General features: G+C 45.6%; 2 protein-coding genes across 2 annotated transcripts in view; both read right to left on the bottom strand.

Moving 5' to 3' along the window:
• Nucleotides 1-25,454, bottom strand: part of LOC138664101 (zinc finger protein 605-like) — a 31,288-nt gene extending 5,834 nt beyond the window's left edge. The window contains exons 1-5 of the mRNA XM_069750528.1: nucleotides 24,913-25,454; nucleotides 24,609-24,788; nucleotides 24,402-24,525; nucleotides 24,221-24,318; nucleotides 18,774-18,864 (exon numbers count right to left, since the gene is read on the bottom strand). Of these exons, the coding sequence (XP_069606629.1) occupies nucleotides 18,774-18,864; nucleotides 24,221-24,318; nucleotides 24,402-24,525; nucleotides 24,609-24,788; nucleotides 24,913-25,095 (676 nt within the window). The 5' untranslated portion in view covers nucleotides 25,096-25,454. The remainder of the gene's footprint in view (nucleotides 1-18,773; nucleotides 18,865-24,220; nucleotides 24,319-24,401; nucleotides 24,526-24,608; nucleotides 24,789-24,912) is intronic.
• LOC138664103 (oocyte zinc finger protein XlCOF6-like) overlaps nucleotides 1-27,414 on the bottom strand; it is a 248,716-nt gene that overhangs the window by 192,257 nt on the left and 29,045 nt on the right. The gene's annotated exons all lie outside the window — the stretch shown is intronic.

Raw genomic sequence — 27,414 nt, 5'->3', positions numbered from 1 at the left:
CTCCCTCCTGTGATCGTGAATGGTACTTCGGCGAGTTCTGTCTATGGGCTCCCTCTGGTGGCTGTGAGTGGAGCTGCTGCTTCTGAGGTTCCTTACACAGGTGACGTGGTTTATCCTTTGGCTGGCTGCTCTATTTAACTCCACTCAGATCGTTACTCCATGACAGCTGTCAATGTTTTAGCATTGGTTCAGTTCGCTCCTGGATCTGCCTGGTGACCTGTCTTCTCCTGCAGAAGCTAAGTTCCTTATTGTTATTTTTGCTCGTTGTTTCTTTGTCCAGCTGGTTATCCTGATTTTGTCTTGCTAGCTGGACGCTCTGGGATGCAGAGTGGCCCCCCTCCGCACCGCAAGTCGGTGCGGAGGTCTTTTTTGCACACTCTGCGTGGTCTTTTGTAGGTTTTTGTGCTGACCGCAAAGATTCCTTTCCTATCCTCTGTCTATTTAGTAAGTCTGGCCTCTCTTTGCTGAAACCTATTTCATTTCTGCGTTTGTGACCTTCATCTTTTCTCACAGTCATTATATGTGGGGGGCTGCCTATTCCTTTGGGGAATTTCTCTGAGGCAAGGTAGGCTTTATTTTCTATCTCTAGGGCTAGCTAGCTCTGAGGCTGTGACGAGGCGCCTAGGGAGGGTCAGGAGCGCTCCACGGCTATTTTTAGTGTGTGTGATAGGATTAGGGCTTGCGGTCAGCAGAGCTCCCACATCCCAGAGCTTGTCCTGTATGAGTTTAACTATCAGGTCGGGTGCTCCTAACCACCAGGTCATAACAGTACAGCTGGCCCAAAGTATTAATGCATCTCAATAGAGGGATAAGAGGACTTCTGAGACCATTTTTTTTTCTTTGCACTGTGTTTTGTCTTTTCCCCTAGACCTTTGGGTGGTTCAGGACACAGGTGTAGAGATGGACATTCAGGGTCTATCCTCTTGTGTGGATCATCTCACTGCAAGGGTACAAAACATTCAAGATTTTGTGGTTCAGAATCCTATGTTAGAACCTAGAATTCCTATTCCTGATTTATTTTCTGGGGATAGATCTAGATTCTTGAATTTCAAAAATAATTGTAAACTGTTTCTAGCTTTAAAACCCCGCTCCTCTGGTGACCCCGTTCAACAAGTAAGAATCATAATTTCTTTGTTGCGTGGTGACCCTCAAGATTGGGCATTTTCCCTTGCGCCAGGAGATCCTGCATTGCGAGATGTAGATGCGTTTTTTCTGGCGCTTGGATTGCTTTATGATGAACCAAATTCAGTGGATCAGGCAGAGAAAATCTTGCTGGCTTTGTGTCAGGGTCAAGATGAAGCGGAGGTGTACTGTCAGAAGTTTAGAAAGTGGTCTGTGCTTACTCAGTGGAATGAATGTGCCCTGGCGGCAATTTTCAGAAAGGGTCTTTCTGAAGCCCTTAAGGATGTCATGGTGGGATTTCCCACGCCTGCTGGTCTGAATGAGTCTATGGCCTTGGCCATTCAGATCGATCGGCGCATGCGTGAGCGCAAAGCTGTGCACCATCTGGCGGTATTCTCTGAGCATAGGCCTGAGCCTATGCAATGTGATAGGACTTTGACTAGAGCTGAACGGCAAGAACACAGACGTCGGAATGGGCTGTGTTTTTACTGTGGTGAATCCACTCTTGCTATCTCCGATTGTCCTAAGCGCACTAAGCTGTTCGCTAGGTCTGCCACCATTGGTACGGTACAGTCTAAATTTCTTTTGTCCGTTACTCTGATTTGCTCTCTGTCGTCCTATTCTGTAATGGCATTTGTGGATTCAGGCGCTGCCCTGTAACATAGTAACATAACATAGTTAGTAAGGCCGAAAAAAGACATTTGTCCATCCAGTTCAGCCTATATTCCATCATAATAAATACCCAGATCTACGTCCTTCTACAGAACCTAATAATTGTATGATACAATATTGTTCTGCTCCAGGAAGACATCCAGGCCTCTCTTGAACCCCTCGACTGAGTTCGCCATCACCACCTCCTCAGGCAAGCAATTCCAGATTCTCACTGCCCTAACAGTAAAGAATCCTCTTCTATGTTGGTGGAAAAACCTTCTCTCCTCCAGACGCAAAGAATGCCCCCTTGTGCCCGTCACCTTCCTTGGTATAAACAGATCCTCAGCGAGATATTTGTATTGTCCCCTTATATACTTATACATGGTTATTAGATCGCCCCTCAGTCGTCTTTTTTCTAGACTAAATAATCCTAATTTCGCTAATCTATCTGGGTATTGTAGTTCTCCCATCCCCTTTATTAATTTTGTTGCCCTCCTTTGTACTCTCTCTAGTTCCATTATATCCTTCCTGAGTACCGGTGCCCAGAACTGGACACAGTACTCCATGTGCGGTCTAACTAGGGATTTGTACAGAGGCAGTATAATGCTCTCATCATGTGTATCCAGACCTCTTTTAATGCACCCCATGATCCTGTTTGCCTTGGCAGCTGCTGCCTGGCACTGGCTGCTCCAGGTAAGTTTATCATTAACTAGGATCCCCAAGTCCTTCTCCCTGTCAGATTTACCCAGTGGTTTCCCGTTCAGTGTGTAATGGTGATATTGATTCCCTCTTCCCATGTGTATAACCTTACATTTATCATTGTTAAACCTCATCTGCCACCTTTCAGCCCAAGTTTCCAACTTATCCAGATCCATCTGTAGCAGAATACTATCTTCTCTTGTATTAACTGCTTTACATAGTTTTGTATCATCTGCAAATATCGATATTTTACTGTGTAAACCTTCTACCAGATCATTAATGAATATGTTGAAGAGAACAGGTCCCAATACTGACCCCTGCGGTACCCCACTGGTCACAGCGACCCAGTTAGAGACTATACCATTTATAACCACCCTCTGCTTTCTATCACTAAGCCAGTTACTAACCCATTTACACACATTTTCCCCCAGACCAAGCATTCTCATTTTGTGTACCAACCTCTTGTGCGGCACGGTATCAAACGCTTTGGAAAAATCGAGATATACCACGTCCAATGACTCACCGTGGTCCAGTCTATAGCTTACCTCTTCATAAAAACTGATTAGATTGGTTTGACAGGAGCGATTTCTCATAAACCCATGCTGATATGGAGTTAAACAGTTATTCTCATTGAGATAATCCAGAATAACATCCCTCAGAAACCCTTCAAATATTTTACCAACAATAGAGGTTAGACTTACTGGCCTATAATTTCCAGGTTCACTTTTAGAGCCCTTTTTGAATATTGGCACCACATTTGCTATGCGCCAATCCTGCGGAACAGACCCTGTCTCTATAGAGTCCCTAAAAATAAGAAATAATGGTTTATCTATTACATTACTTAGTTCTCTTAGTACTCGTGGGTGTATGCCATCCGGACCCGGAGATTTATCTATTTTAATCTTATTTAGCCGGTTTCGCACCTCTTCTTGGGTTAGATTGGTGACCCTTAATATAGGGTTTTCATTGTTTCTTGGGATTTCACCTAGCATTTCATTTTCCACCGTGAATACCGTGGAGAAGAAGGTGTTTAATATGTTAGCTTTTTCCTCGTCATCTACAACCATTCTTTCCTCACTATTTTTTAAGGGGCCTACATTTTCAGTTTTTATTCTTTTACTATTGATATAGTTGAAGAACAGTTTGGGATTAGTTTTACTCTCCTTAGCAATGTGCTTCTCTGTTTCCTTTTTGGCAGCTTTAATTAGTTTTTTAGATAAAGTATTTTTCTCCCTATAGTTTTTTAGAGCTTCAATGGTGCCATCCTGCTTTAGTAGTGCAAATGCTTTCTTTTTACTGTTAATTGCCTGTCTTACTTCTTTGTTTAGCCACATTGGGTTTTTCCTATTTCTAGTCCTTTTATTCCCACAAGGTATAAACCGCTTACACTGCCTATTTAGGATGTTCTTAAACATTTCCCATTTATTATCTGTATTCTCATTTCTGAGGATATTGTCCCAGTCTACCAGATTAAGGGCATCTCTAAGCTGTTCAAACTTTGCCTTCCTAAAGTTCAATGTTTTTGTGACTCCCTGACAAGTCCCCCTAGTGAAAGACAGGTGAAACTGCACAATATTGTGGTCGCTATTTCCTAAATGCCCGACCACCTGCAGATTTGTTATTCTGTCAGGTCTATTAGATAGTATTAGGTCTAAAAGTGCTGCTCCTCTGGTTGGATTCTGCACCAATTGTGAAAGATAATTTTTCTTGGTTATTTGCAGAAACCTGTTGCCTTTATGGGTTTCACAGGTTTCTGTTTCCCAGTTAATATCCGGGTAGTTAAAGTCCCCCATAACCAGGACCTCATTATGGGTTGCAGCTTCATCTATCTGCTTTAGAAGTAGACTTTCCATGCTTTCTGTTATATTTGGGGGTTTGTAACAGACCCCAATGAGAATTTTGTTACCATTTTTCCCTCCATGAATTTCAACCCATATGGACTCGACATCCTCATTCCCTTCGCTAATATCCTCCCTTAAAGTGGACTTTAGACAAGACTTTACATAGAGACAAACCCCTCCTCCTCTCCGATTTTTACGATCCTTTCTAAACAGACTGTAACCCTGTAAGTTAACTGCCCAGTCATAGCTTTCATCTAACCATGTCTCGGTTATTCCCACTATGTCAAAGTTACCTGTAGATATTTCTGCTTCTAGTTCTTCCATCTTGTTTGTCAGGCTTCTGGCGTTTGCGAGCATGCAGTTTAGAGGATTTTGTTTTGTTCCAATCTCCTCACTGTGGATTGTTTTAGAAATGTTCTTACCTCCCTTCTGAGTATGTTTTCCTGGGTCGTCTTTGTTCGAGTCTAATGTTTTTCTTCCCGTCCCCTCTTCTTCTAGTTTAACGCCCTCCTGATGAGTGTAGCGAGTCTTCTGGCGAATGTGTGTTTCCCAGGTTTGTTGAGGTGTAGTCCGTCTCTGGCGAGGAGTCCATCATACCAGTAATTCACACCGTGGAATTTGATGGACTTGGAGTTTGCCAGGCGCTGTGGTTTTTTCTTGGAGCCCTTGCAGTATCCTATTCCATTGAGAGGAATTGATGCTACGCCTTTGGCCAAGAATAAGCCTCAGTACTGGACCCAATTGACCATGTGCATGGCTCCTGCACATCAGGAGGATATTCGCTTTTTGGTGTTGCATAATTTGCATGATGTGGTCGTTTTGGGGTTGCCATGGCTACAGGTCCATAATCCAGTGTTGGATTGGAAATCTATGTCTGTGTCCAGCTGGGGTTGTCAGGGGGTACATGGTGATGTTCCATTGCTGTCAATTTCGCCTTCCACTCCTTCTGAAGTCCCTGAGTTTTTATCAGATTACCGGGATGTATTTGAAGAGCCCAAATCTGGTGCCCTACCTCCTCATAGGGATTGCGACTGTGCTATTAATTTGATTCCTGGTAGTAAGTTTCCTAAGGGCCGTCTGTTTAATTTATCTGTGCCAGAGGACGCCGCTATGCGGAGTTATATAAAGGAATCCTTGGAGAAGGGTCATATTCGTCCGTCGTCATCACCATTGGGAGCAGGGTTCTTTTTTGTGGCCAAGAAGGATGGTTCTTTGAGACCTTGTATTGATTACCGCCTTCTTAATAAGATCACAGTCAAATTTCAGTATCCTTTGCCGCTGCTGTCTGATTTATTTGCTCGGATTAAGGGGGCTAGTTGGTTCACCAAGATAGATCTTCGAGGGGCGTATAATCTTGTGCGAATTAAACAGGGTGATGAATGGAAAACAGCATTTAACACGCCTGAGGGCCATTTTGAGTACCTGGTTATGCCATTCGGGCTTTCTAATGCTCCATCTGTGTTTCAGTCCTTTATGCATGACATCTTCCGAGAGTACCTGGATAGATTTATGATTGTATATTTGGATGACATTTTGGTCTTTTCGGATGATTGGGAGTCTCATGTGAAGCAGGTCAGAGTGGTGTTCCAGGTCCTTCGTGCGAATTCCTTGTTTGTGAAGGGGTCAAAGTGTCTCTTTGGAGTTCAGAAGGTTTCATTTTTGGGTTTCATTTTTTCCCCTTCTACTATCGAGATGGACCCTGTTAAAGTTCAGGGCATTTACGATTGGACTCAGCAGACATCTGTGAAGAGCTTAAAGAAGTTCCTGGGCTTTGCTAATTTTTATCGTCGCTTCATCGCTAACTTTTCCAGTATTGCTAAACCGTTGACTGATTTGACCAAGAAAGGTGCTGATGTGGTCAATTGGTCCTCTGCGGCTGTAGCGGCATTTCAGGAGTTGAAGCGTCGTTTTGCTTCTGCCCCTGTGTTGTGCCAGCCAGATGTTTCGCTCCCTTTTCAGGTGGAGGTTGATGCTTCTGAAATTGGAGCAGGGGCTGTTTTGTCGCAAAGAAGTTCTGATGGCTCGGTGATGAAACCCTGTGCCTTCTTTTCTAGAAAATTCTCGCCTGCTGAGCGCAATTATGATGTGGGCAATCGGGAGTTGTTGGCCATGAAGTGGGCATTCGAGGAGTGACGACATTGGCTTGAAGGAGCTAAACATCGCGTGGTGGTCTTGACGGATCACAAGAATTTGACTTAACTCGAGTCTGCCAAACGGTTGAATCCTAGACAGGCTCAATGGTCGCTCTTTTTCTCCCGTTTTGATTTTGTGGTTTCATACCTTCCGGGATCTAAGAATGTGAAGGCTGATGCCCTGTCAAGGAGTTTTGTGCCTGACTCTCCGGGTGTTCCGGAGCCGGCGGGTAATTTTAAAGAAAGGGTAATTTTGTCTGCCATTTCCCCTGATTTGCGGCGTGTGCTGCAAAAGTTTCAGGCTGATAGACCTGACCGTTGTCCTACTGTTTGTCCCTGATAGATGGACTGGTAGAGTTATCTCGGAGATTCATTGTTCAGTATTGGCTGGACATCCTGGAATCTTTGGTACCAGAGATTTGGTGGCTAGATCTTTTTGGTGGCCTTCTTTGTCACGGGATGTGCGTTCTTTTGTGCAGTCCTGTGGGATTTGTGCTCGGGCTAAGCCCTGCTGTTCTCGTGCCAGTGGGTTGCTTTTGCCCTTGCCGATTCCGAAGAGGCCCTGGACGCATATTTCCATGGATTTTATTTCTGATCTCCCTGTTTCTCAAAAGATGTCGGTCATTTTGGTGGTTTGTGATCGCTTCTCTAAGATGGTCCATTTAGTACCCTTATCTAAACTGCCTTCCTCCTCTGATTTGGTGCCATTGTTTTTCCAGCATGTGGTTCGTTTGCATGGCATTCCGGAGAACATCGTCTCGGACAGAGGTTCCCAGTTTGTTTCGAGGTTTTGGCGGTCCTTTTGCGCTAAGACGGGCATTGATTTGTCTTTTTCTTCGGCTTTCCATCCTCAGACAAATGGCCAAACCGAACGAACTAATCAGACTTTGGAGACATACCTGAGATGCTTTGTTTCTGCTGATCAGGATGATTGGGTGTCCTTCTTGCCTTTGGCTGAGTTCGCCCTTAATAATCGGGCCAGCTCGGCTACTTTAGTTTCTCCTTTTTTCTGCAATTCTGGTTTCCATCCTCGTTTCTCTTCAGGGCAGGTTGAGCCTTCGGACTGCCCTGGTGTGGATGCGGTGGTGGACAGGTTGCAGCAGATTTGGACTCATGTGGTGGACAATTTGACATTGTCCCAGGAGAAGGCTCAACGTTTCGCTAACCGCCGGCGTTGTGTTGGTCCCCGACTTAGTGTTGGGGATTTGGTTTGGTTGTCATCTCGTTACGTTCCTATGAAGGTTTCCTCTCCTAAGTTTAAGCCTCGTTTCATTGGACCATATAAGATTTCTGAGGTTCTTAATCCTGTGTCATTTCGTTTGGACCTTCCAGCTTCTTTTGCCATCCTGTTATGTTTGCTAATGACAGGTGTTATGAAGGCAATCCAGAAACACAGTGTGCTTAGCGATCAGAGAGCACACAGTGATCTGACAAATACCCAAAAATACAAGAACGAGCTCTGAGACGTGGAAACTCTGTAGACTGCACACCTGATCCTATCCTAAACACAACTAAAAGCGGCTGTGGATTGCGCCTAACAACTACCTAGGCAACTCGGCACAGCCTAAGAAACTAGCTAGCCTGAAGATAGAAAAATAGGCCTGACTTGCCCCAGAGAAATTCCCCAAAGGAAAAGGCAGCCCCCCACATATAATGACTGTGAGTAAGATGAAAAGACAAAACGTAGGGATGAAATAGATTCAGCAAAGTGGGGCCCGATATTCTAGGACAGAGCGAGGACAGTAAAGCGAACTTTGCAGTGTACAAAAAACCCTAAAGCAAAACCACGCAAAGGGGGCAAAAAAAACCCACCGTGCCGAACTAACGGCACGGCGGTACACCCTTTGCGTCTCAGAGCTTCCAGCAAAACAAAAGACAAGCTGGACAGAAAAAAAGCAACAAAAAAGCAAAAAGCACTTAGCTATACAGAGCAGCAGGTCACAGGAACAATCAGGAAAAGCTCAGATCCAACACTGAAACATTGACAAGGAGCAAGGATAGCAGCATCAGGCGGAGTTAAGTAATGAAGCAGTTAACGAGCTCACCAGAACACCTGAGGGAGGAAGCTCAGAAGCTGCAGTACCACTTGTGACCACAGGAGTGAATTCAGCCACAGAATTCACAACAGTACCCCCCTTGAGGAGAGGTCACCGAACCCTCACCAGAGCCCCCAGGCGACCAGGATGAGCCGCATGAAAGGCACGAACAAGATCGGAAGCATGAACATCAGAGGCAAAAACCCAGGAATTATCTTCCTGAGCATAACCCTTCCATTTAACCAGATACTGGAGTTTCCGTCTAGAAACACGAGAATCCAAAATCTTCTCCACAATATACTCCAATTCCCCCTCCACCAAAACCGGGGCAGGAGGCTCAACAGATGGAACCATAGGTGCCACGTATCTCCGCAACAACGACCTATGGAATACATTATGTATGGAAAAGGAGTCTGGGAGGGTCAAACGAAAAGACACAGGATTGAGAACCTCAGAAATCCTATACGGACCAATAAAACGAGGTTTAAATTTAGGAGAGGAAACCTTCATAGGAATATGACGAGAAGATAACCAAACCAGATCCCCAACACGAAGTCGGGGACCCACACGGTGTCTGCGATTAGCGAAAAGTTGAGCTTTCTCCTGGGACAAGATCAAATTGTCCACTACCTGAGTCCAGATCTGCTGCAACCTATCCACCACAGAATCCACACCAGGACAGCCCGAAGACTCAACCTGTCCTGAAGAGAAACGAGGATGGAACCCAGAATTGCAAAAAAATGGAGAAACCAAGGTAGCCGAGCTGGCCCGATTATTAAGGGCGAACTCAGCCAACGGCAAAAAGGACACCCAATCATCCTGGTCTGCAGAAACAAAACATCTCAGATATGTTTCCAAGGTCTGATTGGTTCGTTCGGTCTGGCCATTAGTCTGAGGATGGATAGCCGAGGAAAAGGATAGGTCAATGCCCATCCTACCACAAAAGGCTCGCCAAAACCTTGAAACAAACTGGGAACCTCTGTCAGAAACAATATTCTCAGGAATGCCATGCAACCGAACCACATGCTGAAAGAACAAAGGTACCAAATCAGAGGAGGAAGGCAAATTAGCCAAGGGCACCAGATGGACCATTTTAGAAAAGCGATCACAGACCACCCAAATGACTGACATCTTTTGAGAAACGGGAAGGTCAGAAATGAAATCCATCGAAATATGTGTCCAAGGCCTCTTCGGGACCGGCAAGGGCAAAAGCAACCCACTGGCACGAGAACAGCAGGGCTTAGCCCTAGCACAAATCCCACAGGACTGCACAAAAGTACGTACATCCCGTGACAGAGATGGCCACCAGAAGGATCTAGCCACTAACTCTCTGGTACCAAAGATTCCAGGATGACCAACCAACACCGAACAATGAAGTTCAGAGATAAGTTTATTAGTCCACCTATCAGGGACGAACAGTTTCTCTGCTGGACAACGATCAGGTTTATTCGCCTGAAATTTTTGCAGCACCCGCCGCAAATCAGGGGAGATGGCAGACACAATGACTCCTTCCTTGAGGATACCCGCTGGCTCAGATAAACCCGGAGAGTCGGGCACAAAACTCCTAGACAGAGCATCCGCCTTCACATTTTTAGAGCCCGGAAGGTACGAAATCACAAAGTCGAAGCGGGCAAAAAATAACGACCAACGGGCCTGTCTAGGATTCAAGCGCTTGGCAGACTCGAGATAAGTAAGGTTCTTATGATCAGTCAATACCACCACGCGATGCTTAGCTCCTTCAAGCCAATGACGCCACTCCTCGAATGCCCACTTCATGGCCAGCAACTCTCGATTGCCCACATCATAATTACGCTCAGCGGGCGAAAACTTCCTGGAAAAGAAAGCACATGGTTTCATCACTGAACAATCAGAACCTCTCTGTGACAAAACCGCCCCTGCTCCAATCTCAGAAGCATCAACCTCGACCTGGAACGGAAGAGAAACATCAGGTTGACACAACACAGGGGCAGAACAAAAACGACGCTTCAACTCCTGAAAAGCTTCCACAGCAGCAGAAGACCAATTAACCAAATCAGCACCCTTCTTGGTCAAATCGGTCAATGGTTTGGCAATGCTAGAAAAATTACAGATGAAGCGACGATAAAAATTAGCAAAGCCCAGGAACTTTTGCAGACTTTTCAGAGATGTCGGCTGAATCCAATCCTGGATGGCTTGGACCTTAACTGGATCCATCTCGATAGTAGAAGGGGTAAAGATGAACCCCAAAAATGAAACTTTCTGCACACCGAAGAGACACTTTGATCCCTTCACAAACAAAGAGTTAGCACGCAGGACCTGAAAAACCATTCTGACCTGCTTCACATGAGACTCCCAATCATCTGAGAAGATCAAAATGTCATCCAAGTAAACAATCAGGAATTTATCCAGATACTCACGGAAGATGTCATGCATAAAAGACTGAAACACAGATGGAGCATTGGCAAGTCCGAACGGCATCACTAGATACTCAAAATGACCCTCGGGCGTATTGAATGCAGTTTTCCATTCATCTCCTTGCCTGATTCTCACCAGATTATACGCACCACGAAGATCTATCTTAGTGAACCAACTAGCCCCCTTAATCCGAGCAAACAAGTCAGATAACAATGGCAAGGGATACTGAAATTTAACAGTGATCTTATTAAGAAGGCGGTAATCAATACACGGTCTCAGCGAACCATCCTTCTTGGCTACAAAGAAGAACCCTGCTCCCAGTGGTGATGACGATGGGCGAATATGTCCCTTCTCCAGGGATTCCTTCACATAACTGCGCATAGCGGCGTGTTCGGGCACGGATAAATTAAATAATCGACCTTTAGGGAATTTACTACCAGGAATCAAATTGATAGCACAATCACAATCCCTATGCGGAGGTAGAGCATCGGACTTGGGCTCTTCAAATACATCCTGATAATCAGACAAGAACTCTGGGACCTCAGAAGGGGTGGATGACGAAATCGACAAAAATGGAACATCACCATGTACCCCCTGACAACCCCAGCTGGATACCGACATGGAATTCCAATCCAATACTGGATTATGGGTTTGTAGCCATGGCAACCCCAACATGACCACATCATGCAGATTATGCAACACCAGAAAGCGAATAACTTCCTGATGTGCAGGAGCCATGCACATGGTCAGCTGGGCCCAGTATTGAGGTTTATTCTTGGCCAAAGGTGTAGCATCAATTCCTCTCAATGGAATAGGACACCGCAAAGGCTCCAAGAAAAACCCACAACGTTTAGCATAATCCAAATCCATCAGATTCAGGGCAGCGCCCGAATCCACAAACGCCATGACAGAAAACGACGACAAAGAGCATATCAAGGTAATGGACAGAAGGAATTTGGACTGTACAGTACCAATGACGGCAGACCTAGCGGACCGCTTAGTGCGCTTAGGACAATCAGAAATAGCATGAGTGGAATCACCACAGTAGAAACACAGACCATTCAGACGTCTGTATTCCTGCCGTTCAACTCTAGTCATAGTCCTATCGCACTGCATAGGCTCAGGTTTAACCTCAGGCAGTACCGCCAAATGGTGCACAGATTTACGCTCGCGCAAGCGTCGACCGATCTGAATGGCCAAAGACAAAGACTCATTCAAACCAGCAGGCATAGGAAATCCCACCATGACATCCTTAAGAGCCTCAGAGAGACCCTTTCTGAACAAAGCTGCCAGCGCAGATTCATTTCACTGAGTGAGTACTGACCATTTCCTAAATTTCTGACAATATACTTCTATATCATCCTGACCCTGGCACAAAGCCAGCAAATTTTTCTCAGCCTGATCCACTGAATTAGGCTCATCGTACAGCAATCCGAGCGCCAGGAAAAACGCATCGACACTACTCAATGCAGGGTCTCCTGGCGCAAGAGAAAATGCCCAGTCTTGAGGGTCGCCGCGCAAAAAAGAAATAATAATCAAAACCTGTTGAATAGGAGTACCAGAAGAATGAGGTTTCAAGGCCAGAAATAGCTTACAATTATTTTTGAAACTTAGAAACTTAGTTCTATCTCCAAAAAACAAATCAGGAATAGGAATTCTTGGTTCTAACATAGATTTCTGATCAATAGTATCTTGAATTTTTTGTACATTTATAACGAGATTATCCATTGAAGAGCACAGACCCTGAATATCCATGTCCACACCTGTGTCCAGAATACCCAAATGTCTAGGGGAAAAAAAAAAAAAATGAACACAGAGCAGAAGAAAAAAAAGAAAAAAAAAAAAAAAATGATGTCAGAACTTTTTCTTTCCCTCTATTGAGAATCATTAGTTTGGCTCCTTGTACTGTTATGTTTGCTAATGACAGGTGTTATGAAGGCAATCCAGAAACACAGTGTGCTTAGCGATCAGAGCGCACACAGTGATCTGACAAATACCCAAAAATACAAGAACGAGCTCTGAGACGTGGAAACTCTGTAGACTGCACACCTGATCCTATCCTAAACACAACTAAAAGCGGCTGTGGATTGCGCCTAACAACTACCTAGGCAACTCGGCACAGCCTAAGAAACTAGCTAGCCTGAAGATGGAAAAATAGGCCTGACTTGCCCCAGAGAAATTCCCCAAAGGAAAAGGCAGCCCCCCACATATAATGACTGTGAGTAAGATGAAAAGACAAAACGTAGGGATGAAATAGATTCAGCAAAGTGGGGCCCGATATTCTAGGACAGAGCGAGGACAGTAAAGCGAACTTTGCAGTCTACAAAAAACCCTAAAGCAAAACCACGCAAAGGGGGCAAAAAAAACCCACCGTGCCGAACTAACGGCACGGCGGTACACCCTTTGCGTCTCAGAGCTTCCAGCAAAACAAAAGACAAGCTGGACAGAAAAAAAGCAACAAAAAAGCAAAAAGCACTTAGCTATACAGAGCAGCAGGTCACAGGAACAATCAGGAGAAGCTCAGATCCAACACTGAAACATTGACAAGGAGCAAGGATAGCAGCATCAGGCGGAGTTAAGTAATGAAGCAGTTAACGAGCTCACCAGAACACCTGAGGGAGGAAGCTCAGAAGCTGCAGTACCACTTGTGACCACAGGAGTGAATTCAGCCACAGAATTCACAACACCATCCATAATGTGTTCCATAGGTCGTTGTTGCGGAGATACGTGGCGCCTATGGTTCCCTCCGTTGATCCTCCTGCCACGGTGTTGGTCGAGGGGGAGTTGGAGTATGTGGTGGAGAAGATTTTGGATTCTCGTGTTTCGAGACGGAAACTCCAGTACCTGGTCAAGTGGAAGGGTTATGGTCAAGAAGATAATTCCTGGGTTTTTGCCTCTGATGTTCATGCTGCCGATCTTGTTCGTGCCTTTCATTTGGCTCATCCTGATCGGCCTGGGGGCTCTGGTGAGGGTTCGGTGACCCCTCCTCAAGGGGGGGGTACTGTTGTGAATTCTGTTGTCGGGCTCCCTCCTGTGGTCGTGAATGGTACTTCGGCGAGTTCTGTCTATGGGCTCCCTCTGGTGGCTGTGAGTGGAGCTGCTGCTTCTGAGGTTCCTTACACAGGTGACGTGGTTTATCCTTTGGCTGGCTGCTCTATTTAACTCCACTCAGATCGTTACTCCATGCCAGCTGTCAATGTTTTAGCATTGGTTCAGTTCGCTCCTGGATCTGCCTGGTGACCTGTCTTCTCCTGCAGAAGCTAAGTTCCCTATTGTTATTTTTGCTCGTTGTTTCTTTGTCCAGCTGGTTATCCTGATTTTGTCTTGCTAGCTGGAAGCTCTGGGATGCAGAGTGGCCCCCCCCCCCGCACCGTGAGTCGGTGCGAAGGTCTTTTTTGCACACTCTGCGTGGTCTTTTGTAGGTTTTTGTGCTGACCGCAAAGATTCCTTTCCTATCCTCTGTCTATTTAGTAAGTCTGGCCTCTCTTTGCTGAAACCTATTTCATTTCTGCGTTTGTGACTTTCATCTTTTCTCACAGTCATTATATGTGGGGGGCTGCCTATTCCTTTGGGGAATTTCTCTGAGGCAAGGTAGGCTTTATTTTCTATCTCTAGGGCTAGCTAGCTCTGAGGCTGTGACGAGGCGCCTAGGGAGCGTCAGGAGCGCTCCACGGCTATTTTTAGTGTGTGATAGGATTAGGGCTTGCGGTCAGCAGAGCTCCCACATCCCAGAGCTTGTCCTGTATGAGTTTAACTATCAGGTCGGGTGCTCCTAACCACCAGGTCATAACAGAAGCCCTCCCCATGGCAGTATATATTAGCTCACACATACACATAATAGACAGGTCATGTGACTGACAGCTGCCGTATTTCCTATATGGTACATTTGTTGCTCTTGTAGTTTGTCTGCTTATTAATCAGATTTTTATTTTTGAAGGATAATACCAGACTTGTGTGTGTTTTAGGGCGAGTTTCATTTGTCAAGTTGTGTGTGTCGAGTTGCGTGTGACGACATGCATGTAGCTACTTTTGTGAGAGGAGTTTTGTGTGGCAACATGCGTGTAGCAACTTTTTGTGTATCGAGTTGCATGTGACAGGTTAGTGTAGCAAGTTGTGTGCAGCAAGTTTTGCGCATGGCGAGTTTTGCGCGTGGCGAGTTTTATGTGTGGTGCCTTTTGAGTATGTGCAAGTTTTGTGTGAGGCAACTTTTGCATGTGTTGCAACTTTTGTGCATGTGGCAATTTTTCCGCGTGTGCAAGTTTTGCGTGTGGCGAGTTTTCCATGAGGTGAGTTTTGCACTTGTGGCGAGTTTTGCGTGAGCCTAGTTTTTGCATGTGGCGAGTTTTGCGCGTGGCGAGTTTTGAGCGGCTACTTTTGTGTTTCGACTTATGTGGCGAGGTTGGTGTATGTGTGGTAAAATGTGTGCTGAGGGTAATATGTGTTCAAGCACGTGGTAGTGTGTGGCACATTTTGTGTATGTGTTCATATCCCCGTGTGTGGTGAGTATCCCATGTCGGGGCCCCACCTTAGCAACTGTACGGTATATACTCTTTGGTGCCATCGCTCTCATTCTTTAAGTCCCCCTTGTTCACATCTGGCAGCTGTCAATTTGCCTCCAACACTTTTCCTTTCACTTTTCCCCCATTATGTAGATAGGGGCAAAATTGTTTGGTGAATTGGAAAGCGCGGGGTTAAAATTTCACCTCACAACATAGCCTATGATGCTCTCAGGGTTCAGACGTGTGACTGTGCAAAATTTTGTGGCTGTAGCTGCGACGCCTGCAACACTTTTCCTTTCACTTTTTCCCCATTATGTAGATAGGGGCAAAATTGTTTGGTGAATTGGAACGCGTGGGATTAAAATTTTGCCTCACAACATAGCCTATGACGCTCTCGGGGTACAGACTTGTGACTGTGCAAAATTTTGTGGCTGCAGCTGCGACGGTGCAGATGCCAATCCCGGACATACATACACACACACACACATACATACATTCAGCTTTATATAGTAGATATAATATGAATGTAAACAAAAGGTGTCATTTTTATTCACACTATTTACCGATCACCATAAATTACTATATTGTACATCTCGTTACAATTACAGGGACACAACATATGTCCATATTTACTGTGATGATTTTGTATAATTTTTGAAAAGAATTCTATAGTTAGAAATCTCTGGTGATTTCTTTTCAGCACTTATAATGCTTTGGCATGATATCTGCATATAATGTTATAGTATGCATGTAGAGAAGAATGCTTTTTAGGTTTATAGGCTGAGAAAATTCTCCAGAACAGTACAGCCTGTGACTCCCTAGTAATGTTTCTACCTTCCATATCAGGGGTCTTGATTTAAGATCCCCGACACTGACAAGCTTCAAAAGTGTATTAATAGACATCCACTGAGTGTCCTGTATTAAACAGGACTGTGAATACAGAAGTATCTCTTCTGCTTCAAAAGTGGCAAAAAAGGGCCATGATTATAGAGCTATAAATGAAAAAAATTCATTACTATAAATAAAAGAGTGAGTTAAAAACCATCAATACCTTTTATCACATAGCTAAACTATAAAGTAAAAAAAAAATGGATCAAGTGTAATGTAAAAAAAATCACTAGATACAAGAGGGAAGATGTCAGAATGTAAGAACATGATTGTCCAAAAATGAGGAAGGGAACCGAAATCTGTTTAAGATTTAGGAATACAGACACATAATCAACGTGTTTAATTAGGGGAAAAATATACTATGTAATGATCAGAGTGGATGGTAGTAGGTTTACAAAAAACAAGGTTATACCAAACATTGCAGAAATCTGCAGCAGATCACCATATAATGTAATATAATAATAATTATCATGTGCTGCAAGACAGATAATGTAAACTGACCAGATATGTGCAAAAGATGAAATGTCCGAACATGTCACAAAAATCTATAATATAACGCTGGGAGCGTCACTCTGTCCGAAGCCTTTATAGACTGCGCAGGCGCAAGCGCCGGCGCAATCTGGGCCTAACAGAGTGACGCTCCCGGGAGATCGCGGTGTGCGTTCACACTGAACGCACACCGCGATCTCCAACAGAGAAGCAGGGACCGCCAGGAGGGTGAGTATCGCCTATATTCACCTGTCCTCCGTTCCACCGCTGAGCGCCGCCATCTTCCCGGTCTTCGGCCTGTGACCTTCAGTTCAGAGGGCGCGATGACGCGCTTAATGCGCGCCGGCACCGCCCTCTGACTGACCAGTCACAGCCAGAGGAAGATGGCGGCGCTCAGCGGTGGAACGGAGGACAGGTGAATATAGTAAGTGCTGGGGGGCCTGAGCTGGCGGCGATACAGGCACCTGACCCCCACAGTGCGCCGGTGTCCCCGCTGCTCAGGCCCCCCAGCACTCGGCGTCCTGTTTACCATCACCGGAGGTAGAGGACGGCAGGTACTGTAGGAGGTGAGGAGGGAATGGCGGCGGCCGCTGTGGCCCCGGGACGGTGCCGATTGCAGGAGCGCGGCCCCTACGTGCACTGTGTGTGCAGGGGAACCGGTCACCACCTCCCGCCGCCCATCACTGCACAGGGCCGCTGTACGGGGCGGGGGCGAGCTGTGGCCACTGATCCAGCTGACGGAGCCACAGAAAGGACAACAAGCGCACATGTGTCTCCCGTGGAGAATAAGAGTGGGGGGATGACAGGGAGCACACAACTACGGCTCTGTATAGTGTGTATATCTATGTGTGCACGCAGGGACTTCTACATACACTACATACACACTCTAGCTATATGCACACTATACCGTATATACACACACACTATCAGCCAGAGGAAGATGGCGGCGCTCAGCGGTGGAACGGAGGACAGGTGAATATAGTAAGTGCTGGGGGGCCTGAGCTGGCAGCGATACCAGCACCTGACCCCCACAGCGCGCCGGTGTCCCCGCTTGCTCAGGCCCCCCAGCACTCAGCGACTATAGGTGAGTATGGTTTTTTTTTTTATTTTTTATACTGCAGCAGCAGCATACCGGGGCATATAGAATGGAGCATCTTATGGGGGCCATAAACCTTTATGGAACAGCATACGGGGCATACACTATGGAGCATCTTATGGGGGCCATCAACCTTTATGGAGCAGTGTACGGGGCATATACTATGGAGCATTTTATGGGGGCCATAAACCTTTATGGAGCAGTGTATGGGGCATATGGATGGGAGCAGCAAATTAAAGAATGGTGGCGCAGGATGGGAGCAGCACATGACAGAATGGGGGCGCAGGATGGGAGCAGCACATGACAGAATAGGGCAGCACATGACAGAACGGGGGCGCAGGATGGGAGCAGCACATGACAGAATTGGGGCGCAGAATGGGAGCAGCACATGACAGGACGGGGGCGCAGGATGGGAGCAACACATGACAGGATGGGGGCGCAGGATGGGAGCAACAAATGACAGGATGGGGACGCAGGATGGGTGCAGCACATGACAGGATTGGGACGCAGGATGGGTGCAGCACATGACAGGACGGGGACGCAGGATGGGTGCAGCACATGACAGGATGGGGACGCAGGATGGGTACAGCACATAACAGGATGGGGGCGCAGGATGGGTGCAGCACATGACAGGATGGGGGCGCAGGATGGGTGCAGCACATGACAGGATGGGGACGCAGGATGGGTGCAGCACATGACAGGATGGGGACGCAGGATGGGTGCAGCACATACCAGGATGGAGACCATATACCAATATAAATGCTCGGCACCCAGGCGTAGAACGGGTTCAATAGCTAGTAATCATATATCATTATATGCACAATCATGGAGCATAAATAATACCCATAATGGATGTGTGCTCTCTCTGGGATGGAGCCAACCCGATGTGCGCTCCTGGCACTGATTGTTTTTTAGGTTATACTCACCCGTGTGGTTATCTGTGGGAATCTCCTCTTTACACCGCTCATCACCTCTCATATATGTCTCTGTAGTATTAATAAGGGGCAGATATTTACCCTGAAACAAAAATTTTAAGAGTCAGAGAAAGATGAAAAAATCATAACCAGAAAACTGGAGGAAGATCCAGACAACATTTAATGTCTATGATCAGCTTTACCCTGTCATCTCCACCAAGTATAAAACTAACACTGAATGGCCACATTATTAGAAACACCCGTGTTGTCTTTTCAGATCCTCAGCAATTCAGATTGTAATAGATTCCACTAGATGAAGAAATAATTCTGTGGGATTATTGGCCCATCCACAAATAATATGGAGATACTGATATGTTGTGAATAGTCTCTTTCATCTCATCCTGAAGATGTGCTATAGGATTAAAACATGAGGACTATGAAGTCCAGGGAAGCAACAAAAACTCTCTAATATTCCTGGAATCAGTCTTTGACTAGTGGATCATTGTGTCATGGTGCATTGTCCTTCTACCGTACTCGCATGAGTCTCGCATGTCAATACCCGAACAGGAGTATGCAACTGCATGTATTTCTATGCAGAAGCACACTTCGGTCCCTAGTGCCAGCGGCAGTGCCAGGTATTGACATTCGAGACTCGGCCGAGTTTCTCGCATGTCTGACCCAGGCCTAACTCTGACCCTGACACACCCAAACCCTTTACTGCAGGGCTTTTAACCAAAGAACCTGGAGCCTTCGGACACATGGAAAACCAGGCCAGGAAGGAAACAGACTGCCACACTACCATTCAGTAGTCCGTTTCAAAACAAAAGTCCAGCAGGTTTTCTTAACCCATTAGCGACCGCCGATATGTCTTTTAATGGCGGCCGTTAAGGGTACTTAAAGCACAGCGCCGTTAATTAACGGCGCTGTGGAAAAAGTAAATAGCGCCCCCCAGAGTCGGATTTTCTCCGGGGTCTCGGCTGCCGGGGGTAGCCGAGACCCCAGAGAACATGATTCGGGGTTTTTTTTACCGACCCCGCATTTGCGATCGCCGGTAATTAACCGTTTACCGGCGATCGCAGAAAGAAAAAAAACGCGATCTTTTTTTAATTTCTCTGTCCTCCGATATGATCGCACATCGGAGGACAGAGAAAAGGGGTCCCAGATAGCCCCCCGATACTCACCTATCTCCACCGATGCTCCTCGTGGCTCCCGGTGCGCCCGCCGGCTGGCCCCGCGAGAATCTTTGGGGTCTCGGCTGCCGGGGGTAGCAGACACCCCAAAGAGCATGATCGGGGTCGGTTTTACCGACCCGTTTTGCGATCGCCGGTAATTAACAGTTTACCGGCGATCGCAAAAAAAAAAAAAAAGTAAAGTGTAACTCTCTGTCCTCTGATGTGATCGCACATCAGAGGACAGAGAAATAGGGGGAATTCGGGGACCCTATCATACTCACCTGTGTCCCTGGATCCTCCTGCTGCTCCTCCTGGCTGCCGGCAAAAGAAAATGGCTTAGGGTTAGGGCTAGGGTTAGGGTTAGGGCTAAGTTTAGGGCTAGGGTTAGGGTTAGGGCTAGGGTTGGGGCTAAATTTAGGGTTAGAGTTGGGGCTAAATTTAGGGTTAGGGTTGGGGCTAAATTTAGGTTTAGGCTTCTTTCACACTTACGTCGGTACGGGGCCGTCGCAATGCGTCGGCTCGACATACCGATGCACGTTGTGAAAATTGTGCACAACGTGGGCAGCGGATGTAGTTTTTCAATGCATCCGCTGCCCAACCCATCTCCTGGGGAGGAGGGGGCGGAGTTACGGCCACGAATGCGCGGTCAGAAATGGCGGATGCGACGTACAAAAAAACGTTTCATTGAACGTTTTTTTGTGCCGACGGTCCGCCAAAACACAGCTGATCCAGTGCACGACGGACGCGACGTGTGGCCATCCGTCACGATCCGTCGGCAATACAAGTCTATGGGCAAAAAACGCATCCTGCGGGCACATTTGCAGGATCCGTTTCTTGTCCAAAACGACGGATTGCAACGGATGCCAAACGATGCAAGTGTGAAAGTAGCCTTAGGGCTAGGGTTAGGGTTGGGGCTAAAGTTAGGGCTAGGGTTGGGGCTAAAGTTAGGGTTAGAGTTGGGATTAGGGTTAGGGTTTGGATTAGGGTTGGTATTAGGGTTAGGGTTGGCATTAGGGTTACGCTTGGGATTAGGGTTAGGTTTGGGATTAGGGTTAAGGTTAGGGTTGTGATTAGGGGTGTATTGGGATTAGGGTTAGGTTTGAGGTTAGGGTTGAGATTAGGATTAGGGGTGTGTTGGATTTAGGGTTTTGATTAGGGTTATGGTTAGGGTTGACATTAGGGTTGTTTTGGGGTAAGGGTTGTGATTAAGGTTAGGGTTAGTGATTAGGATTATGGATCAGGTTGGGATTAGGGTTAGGGGTGTGTTGGGGTTAGGGTTGGAGCTAGAATTGGTGGGTTTCCACTGTTTAGGTACATCAGGGGGTCTCCAAACACGACAGCCAATTTTGCGCTCAAAAAGTCAAATGGTGCTCCCTTCCTTCTGAGCTCTGCCGTGCGCTTAAACAGTGGGTTACCCCCACATATGGGGCATCAGCGTATTCGGGATAAATTGGACACCAACTTCTGGGGTCCAATTTCTCTTGTTACCCTTGTGAAAATAAAAACTTGGGGGCTACAAAATCTTTTTTGTGGAAAAATATTTTTATTTTTTTTTATGACTCTGCATTATAAACTTCTGTGAAGCACTTGGGCATTTAAAGTTCTCACCACACATCTATATAAGTTCCTCGGGGGGTCTAGTTTCCAAAACGGGGTCACTTGTGGGGGGTTACTACTGTTTAGGTACATCAGGGGCTCTGCAAACGCAACATAATGCCCGCAGACCATTCTATCTAAGTCTGCATTCCAAAACGGCGCTCCTTCCCTTCCGAGCTCTGCCGTGTGCCCAAACAGTGGTTTACCCCCACATATGGTGCATCAGCGTACTCGGGATAAATTGGACAACAACTATTGCAGTCCAATTTCTCCTGTTACCCTTGTGAAAATAAAAACTTGGGGGCTACAATACCTTTTTTGTGGAAAAAATTTTTTATTTTTATTTTCACGACTTTGAATGCCCAAGTGCTTCACAGAAGTTTAGAATGCAAAGTTCTCACCACACATCTAGATAAGTTCCTTGGGGGGTCTAGTTTCCAAAATGGGGTCACTTGTGGAGGGTTTCTACTGGTTAGGTACATCAGGGGCTCTGCAAACGCAACATAATGCCCGCAGACCATTCTATCAAAGTCTGCATTCCAAAACAGCGCTCCTTCCTTCCGAGCTCTGCGGTGCGCCCTAACAGTGGTTTACCCCCACATATTGGGTATCAGCGTACTCAGGAGAAATTGCACAACAACTTTTGTGGTCTAATTTCTCCTGTTACCCTTGTGAAAATAAAAATTTGTGGGCAAAAAGATCATTTTTGTAGAAAAAATGCGATTTTTTTTTTTTCACGGCTCTACATTATAAACTTCTGTGAAGCACACGAGGGTTCAAAGTGCTCACCACACATCTAGATAAGTTCCTTAAGGGGTCTAGTTTCCAAAATGGGGTCACTTGTGGGGGGTTTCCACTGTTTAGGCACATCAGGGTCTCTCCAAACGCGACATGGCGTCCAATCTCAATTCCAGCCAATTCTACATTGAAAAAGTAAAACGGCGCTCCTTCACTTCCAAGCTCTGCGGTGCGCCCAAACAGTGGTTTACCCTCACATATGGGGTATCGACGTATTCAGGAGAAATCGCACAACAACTTTTGTGGTCTAATTTCTCCTGTTACCTTTGTGAAAATAAGAATTTGTGGGCGAAAAGATCATTTTTGTGTAAACAAAAGCGATTTTTTATTTTCACGGCTCTACGTTATAAACTTCTGTGAACCACTTGGGGGTTCAAAGTGCTCGCCACACATCTAGATAAGTTCCTTAAGGGGTCTAGTTTCCAAAATGGTGTCACTTGTGGGGAGTTTCCACTGTTTAGGCACATCAGGGGCTCTCTAAACGTGACATGGCGTCCGATCTCAATTCCAGCCAATTCTGCATTGAAAAAGTCAAACGGCGCTCCTTCACTTCTAAGTTCTGCGGTGCGCCCAAAAAGTGGTTTACCCCCACATATGGGGTATTGGCGTATTCAGGAGAAATTGCATAACAAAATTGATGGTTACATTTCTGTTTTTCCACTTGTGAAAATAAAAAAAATGGTTCTGAATTAAGATGTTTGCAAAAAAAAGTTAAATGTTCATTTTTTCCTTCCACATTGTTTCAGTTCCTGTGAAGCACGAAAAGGGTTAATAAACTTCTTGAATGTGGTTTTGAGAACCTCGAGGGGTGTAGTTTTTAGAATGGTGTCACACTTCATTATTTTCTATCATATAGACCCCTCAAAATGACTTCAAATGTGATGTGGTCCCTAAAAAAAAATGGTGTTGTAAAAATGAGAAATTGCTGGTCAACTTTTAACCCTTATAACTCCCGAACAAAAAAAAATTTTGTTTCCAAAATTGTGCTGATGTAAAGTAGACATGTGGGAAATGTTATTTATTAACTATTTTTTGTGACATATCTCTCTGATTTAAGGGCATAAAAATACAAAGTTTGAAAACTGCAAAATTTTAAAAATTTTCGCCATATTTCCATTTTTTTCATAAATAATTGCAAGTAATATCGAAGAAATGTTACCACTAACATGAAGTACAATATGACACGAAAAAACAATCTCAGAATCAGCAGGATCCGTTGAAGCGTTCCAGAGTTATAACCTCATGAAGTGACAGTGGTCAGAATTGCAAAAATTGGCTCGGTCATTAAGTACCAAATTGGCTCTGTCACTAAGGGGTTAAATCTGCCCTGGACAAATAGCTTGTCCAAGACTAACACTCACTTTTATTTTTCATTGCAATCACAGCTACGCCTGTGACTGTAATGCACTCCCATGGCCTCAATTATCCTCCAAACACATCCTGGAGGGAACATACAGTGACCCTCACATGTAACACAGGTCACTGCCTCACATATTATTAATATCTTCCTCAAAAAATCATGTATGTCTTATGGATCTCCTTTCATTGTATTTTTTCCCTCAATCATAATGTTCTCAGTACTAATACTTTTGAGAAGAAAAACTAAACAGTTAAAGAGTTTTTCAAAATTTCCCTGACAACCATGCCTAGGTGAAGTGCTCAAAATTACCATTCTAATGTGGTTTCAGACTGAAAAATGATCACTTTATTTTATATTACACTAGTTATTAGTATTCTCTATACAGGAAAGTTTTGATAAAGAAAGAGTCGGTGTTTCTAATAAATTGGCAGTTCAGTTTATAATACTGGGCTATAAAACAAGTCTGATCACAAGACCTTCATAGCCTTATACACATCATAGGGGAGATCTCATGACACCTTCTCTCCATCTACCTGATGATCCTGAGGAACATCGAGATCTTCTTGTTTACATTCCTGTGGAAGAAAAGGACGGGGACATCTCTCTGGTGTTGTCCTCTCACTGGATAGAACTGGAGGAAACACATACAGGGACTGAATTCATTCTTTGCATACAGATAATTATAGGCCGTGTGTATTTAGTCCTGTCTATTACCTGGTGATGTGAGGGGCTGGGGAACCTCTATCATGACGTCCTTGTACAGATCTTTATGTCCTTCTAAATACTCCCACTCCTCCATGGAGAAATAGACGGTGACATCCTGACACCTTATAGGAACCTGACACATACAATGATACCGTCATCCCCCGGATGCCTTCATAGCGTTACTGTATAAAGTCCCAGCATTCCCAGCAGTGTCACCTCTCCAGTCAGCAGCTCAACCATCTTGTAGGTGAGTTCTAGGATCTTCTGGTCATTGATGTCCTCATGTATCAGGGGGTGAGGTGGAGGCCCCGTGATTGGGCTCAGTGGTTTTCCCCATCCCTCAGACACAGGGTCCTGACAGCGATCACTAGAGGTCCTCTTCACTACTGTGTAATCCTGGTTATGGAGAGACACATTAATAAACCTCACTACAGACATTTCCAGAGTCCTCACCTCTCCAGTTCTGTCCATCTGCTATTCCCATAGAATGATGTAATATGATGTCATCAGAATCTCTCACCTCTCCAGTAAGCCGGAAGAGGATCTCTAGGGCGAAGTGTAATATCCTCTCCACCATCTTGTCCCTGTCCCTATCCATCCTTGTAGGGTCACTCAGGAGAATTCTCTTATATAGAAGATCTCCACTGAGAGGATCCGATATTGTAGGGACCTGAATGGGGAGAAGATGACAATGTAACATCATAAAGATCCCATGTAAGAAACCTCTGGAGCTGTTACCAGCGTCACATAATCACTACATCCAGTCATGGCCCCGTCCTGGCTCCAATAAAACACACAATCCAATTATAGTCACATATAGAAATTTATCACAGGCTCAGCACTGAGGGGGTTAATGTCTCCTGCCCCAGCAATGGGGAATCTCCAGCACCTACCTCCACCCGCAGAGCTGCACATCACATATATGGCTGTACTGTGTGCACAGGGCCTGTGATGAGGTCGGGGGGGGGAATTTTTGTGTACTCACTGTAAAATCCTTTTCTTCGAGCCATTCAATGGGGGACACAGACCGTGGGTGTATGCTGCTGCCACTAGGAGGCTGACATTAAGTAATACAAAGAAAGTTAGCTCATCCTCTGCAGTACACACCCTCCTGCTGGCTCTCAGAGGACCAGGTCATTGCAAAAGCAGTAGAAGATCAATAACAACATATGAGAGTATAGAATGTCAAATTATAAAACAAGCACAAGCTAATAACAGGGTGGGAGCTGTGTACCCCAATGAATGGCTTGGAGAAAAAGATTTTACGGTGAGTACACAAAAATCCCTATTTCTCCTTCGCTTCACTGGGGGACACAGACCATGGGACGTTCTAAAGCAGTCCCTGAGTGGGGACAACATCAGATCAGGCCCTGTGTAACCGCTACTTACAAGTGCGCCAACACGGCCTGCAGAGTCCACCTGTCCAGACTCACATCTGCAGAAGTCTGGGAATTATAGTGCTTCAAGAATGCATGTGGACTGGATGAACCCGCAAGCTTGCAGGCGTGCTTTTCCGACGCCTGGTGCCAAGAACCCAAGAAACCTTGATAGACAGGGAGATAGGCTGACATCTAACACGGAAGGACTCCTGAATGGTGTAAAGAATCCACCAGGCTAACATGGCCAATGAAACGGCTAAACCCTTCCTGTAACCGTCGGGAAGACTTACTGTCAGGAAGCCCAAATAAAAAAAGTGTCCAAACTTTGGAAGAACGCAGTCCTCGATATGTACCTACTCAGGGCACTCACTTCGTCCAGAATATGGGGAACCCATTCCGTTTTGTGGACTGGTGCCGAAACAGATGAGGGAAGAATGATGTCTTAATAACAGTGGGAATACAATACTACCTTGGTAACAAGGGACGGGGATGGCCTGAGGACAACCTTGCCTTGATGGTAATAAAAAAAAATGTCTGAAAGAACAGAGCGGCTAGCTCCGAAGACTCATCAGGATGACGAGATCGCAGAGAAAAAAGGGTGACTTTCCCTTATAGTAAAGTCTGTCCGGATCAAAAGGAGTGTACTGTAAGACTCCCAGGATCATTATGGTCCCAAAGATCTAACGGTATGCGAAAACTCTCTGCGAGGAAGTCCCTACTTGCAATTTTCTTGCAATAAGACGGAAAAATACTAGTTCCGCAAACTAAAAAACCTGATGTGGTCAGTGCGGATCTCCCAGGATCACTGGGGCCCTTCCTGCTTCCGAAAGGCTCTCGGAAGTAGTGGAAGAGGGGTTATGGAAACTGGTACCAAAGAAGAACCAGAGCATGCACTGCGATGGCTTTTGGATCTCGAGGCCGAACCATGAACTAGAGTGCATTGGCGTTCAGTCTGGACACCATCTGATCTACATCTGGAGTGCTCCAGTGAAGGCAGATCTGATGGAAGACTTCCGGGTGAAGTTCCTACTCACTTGAGGCGGGACCCTGATGGCGACTGCCGCCCACAGTTCTACTCCTGGGATGTGTAGTGCCGAGATCACCGAATGATAGATCTTGGCCCATCAGAGAATGTGAGGTTTTGTGAATTCTGCTCTTGGGCTCCCTCCGGTGGTTATGAGTGGTAGTGCTGCGGTAGTTGGATCGCAGCATTTATCAGGTGTATCCATTTTTTGCAATCTGGGCTGGGCTATTTAAGTCCTGCTTTATCCTTTAGTCAGTGCCAGTTGTCCATTGCTTTTGGAGGATTCACATCCATACCTGGTCTCTCCTGGTTTGCTGTTCATTTCTTCAAAGATAAGTTCTGGCCTTGTTTTTGCTGTCCACCGCTGTGGACCATATAGTTCTGTGCATTTTCATGTTTTGTTTTGTCCAGCTTTGTCTGTGAAGGATTTTTTGCAGCCAAGCTTTGTCTCTGGAGATGCAGATATACCCCCCATGTCTTTAGTCAGATGTGGTGATTTGTATTTTCTGTGGTGGATATTTTCTAGCGTTTTTATACTGACCGCATAGTACTCTGTTCTATTCTTTCTTTTTAGCTAGTATGGCCTCCTATGCTAAATTCTGATTTCATGTCTGCGTAT

The sequence above is a fragment of the Ranitomeya imitator genome, chromosome 2, assembly GCF_032444005.1.
Source record: "Ranitomeya imitator isolate aRanImi1 chromosome 2, aRanImi1.pri, whole genome shotgun sequence".
Taxonomy (NCBI): Eukaryota; Metazoa; Chordata; class Amphibia; order Anura; family Dendrobatidae; genus Ranitomeya; species Ranitomeya imitator.
This window is presented reverse-complemented; position numbering and strand designations above follow the sequence as displayed.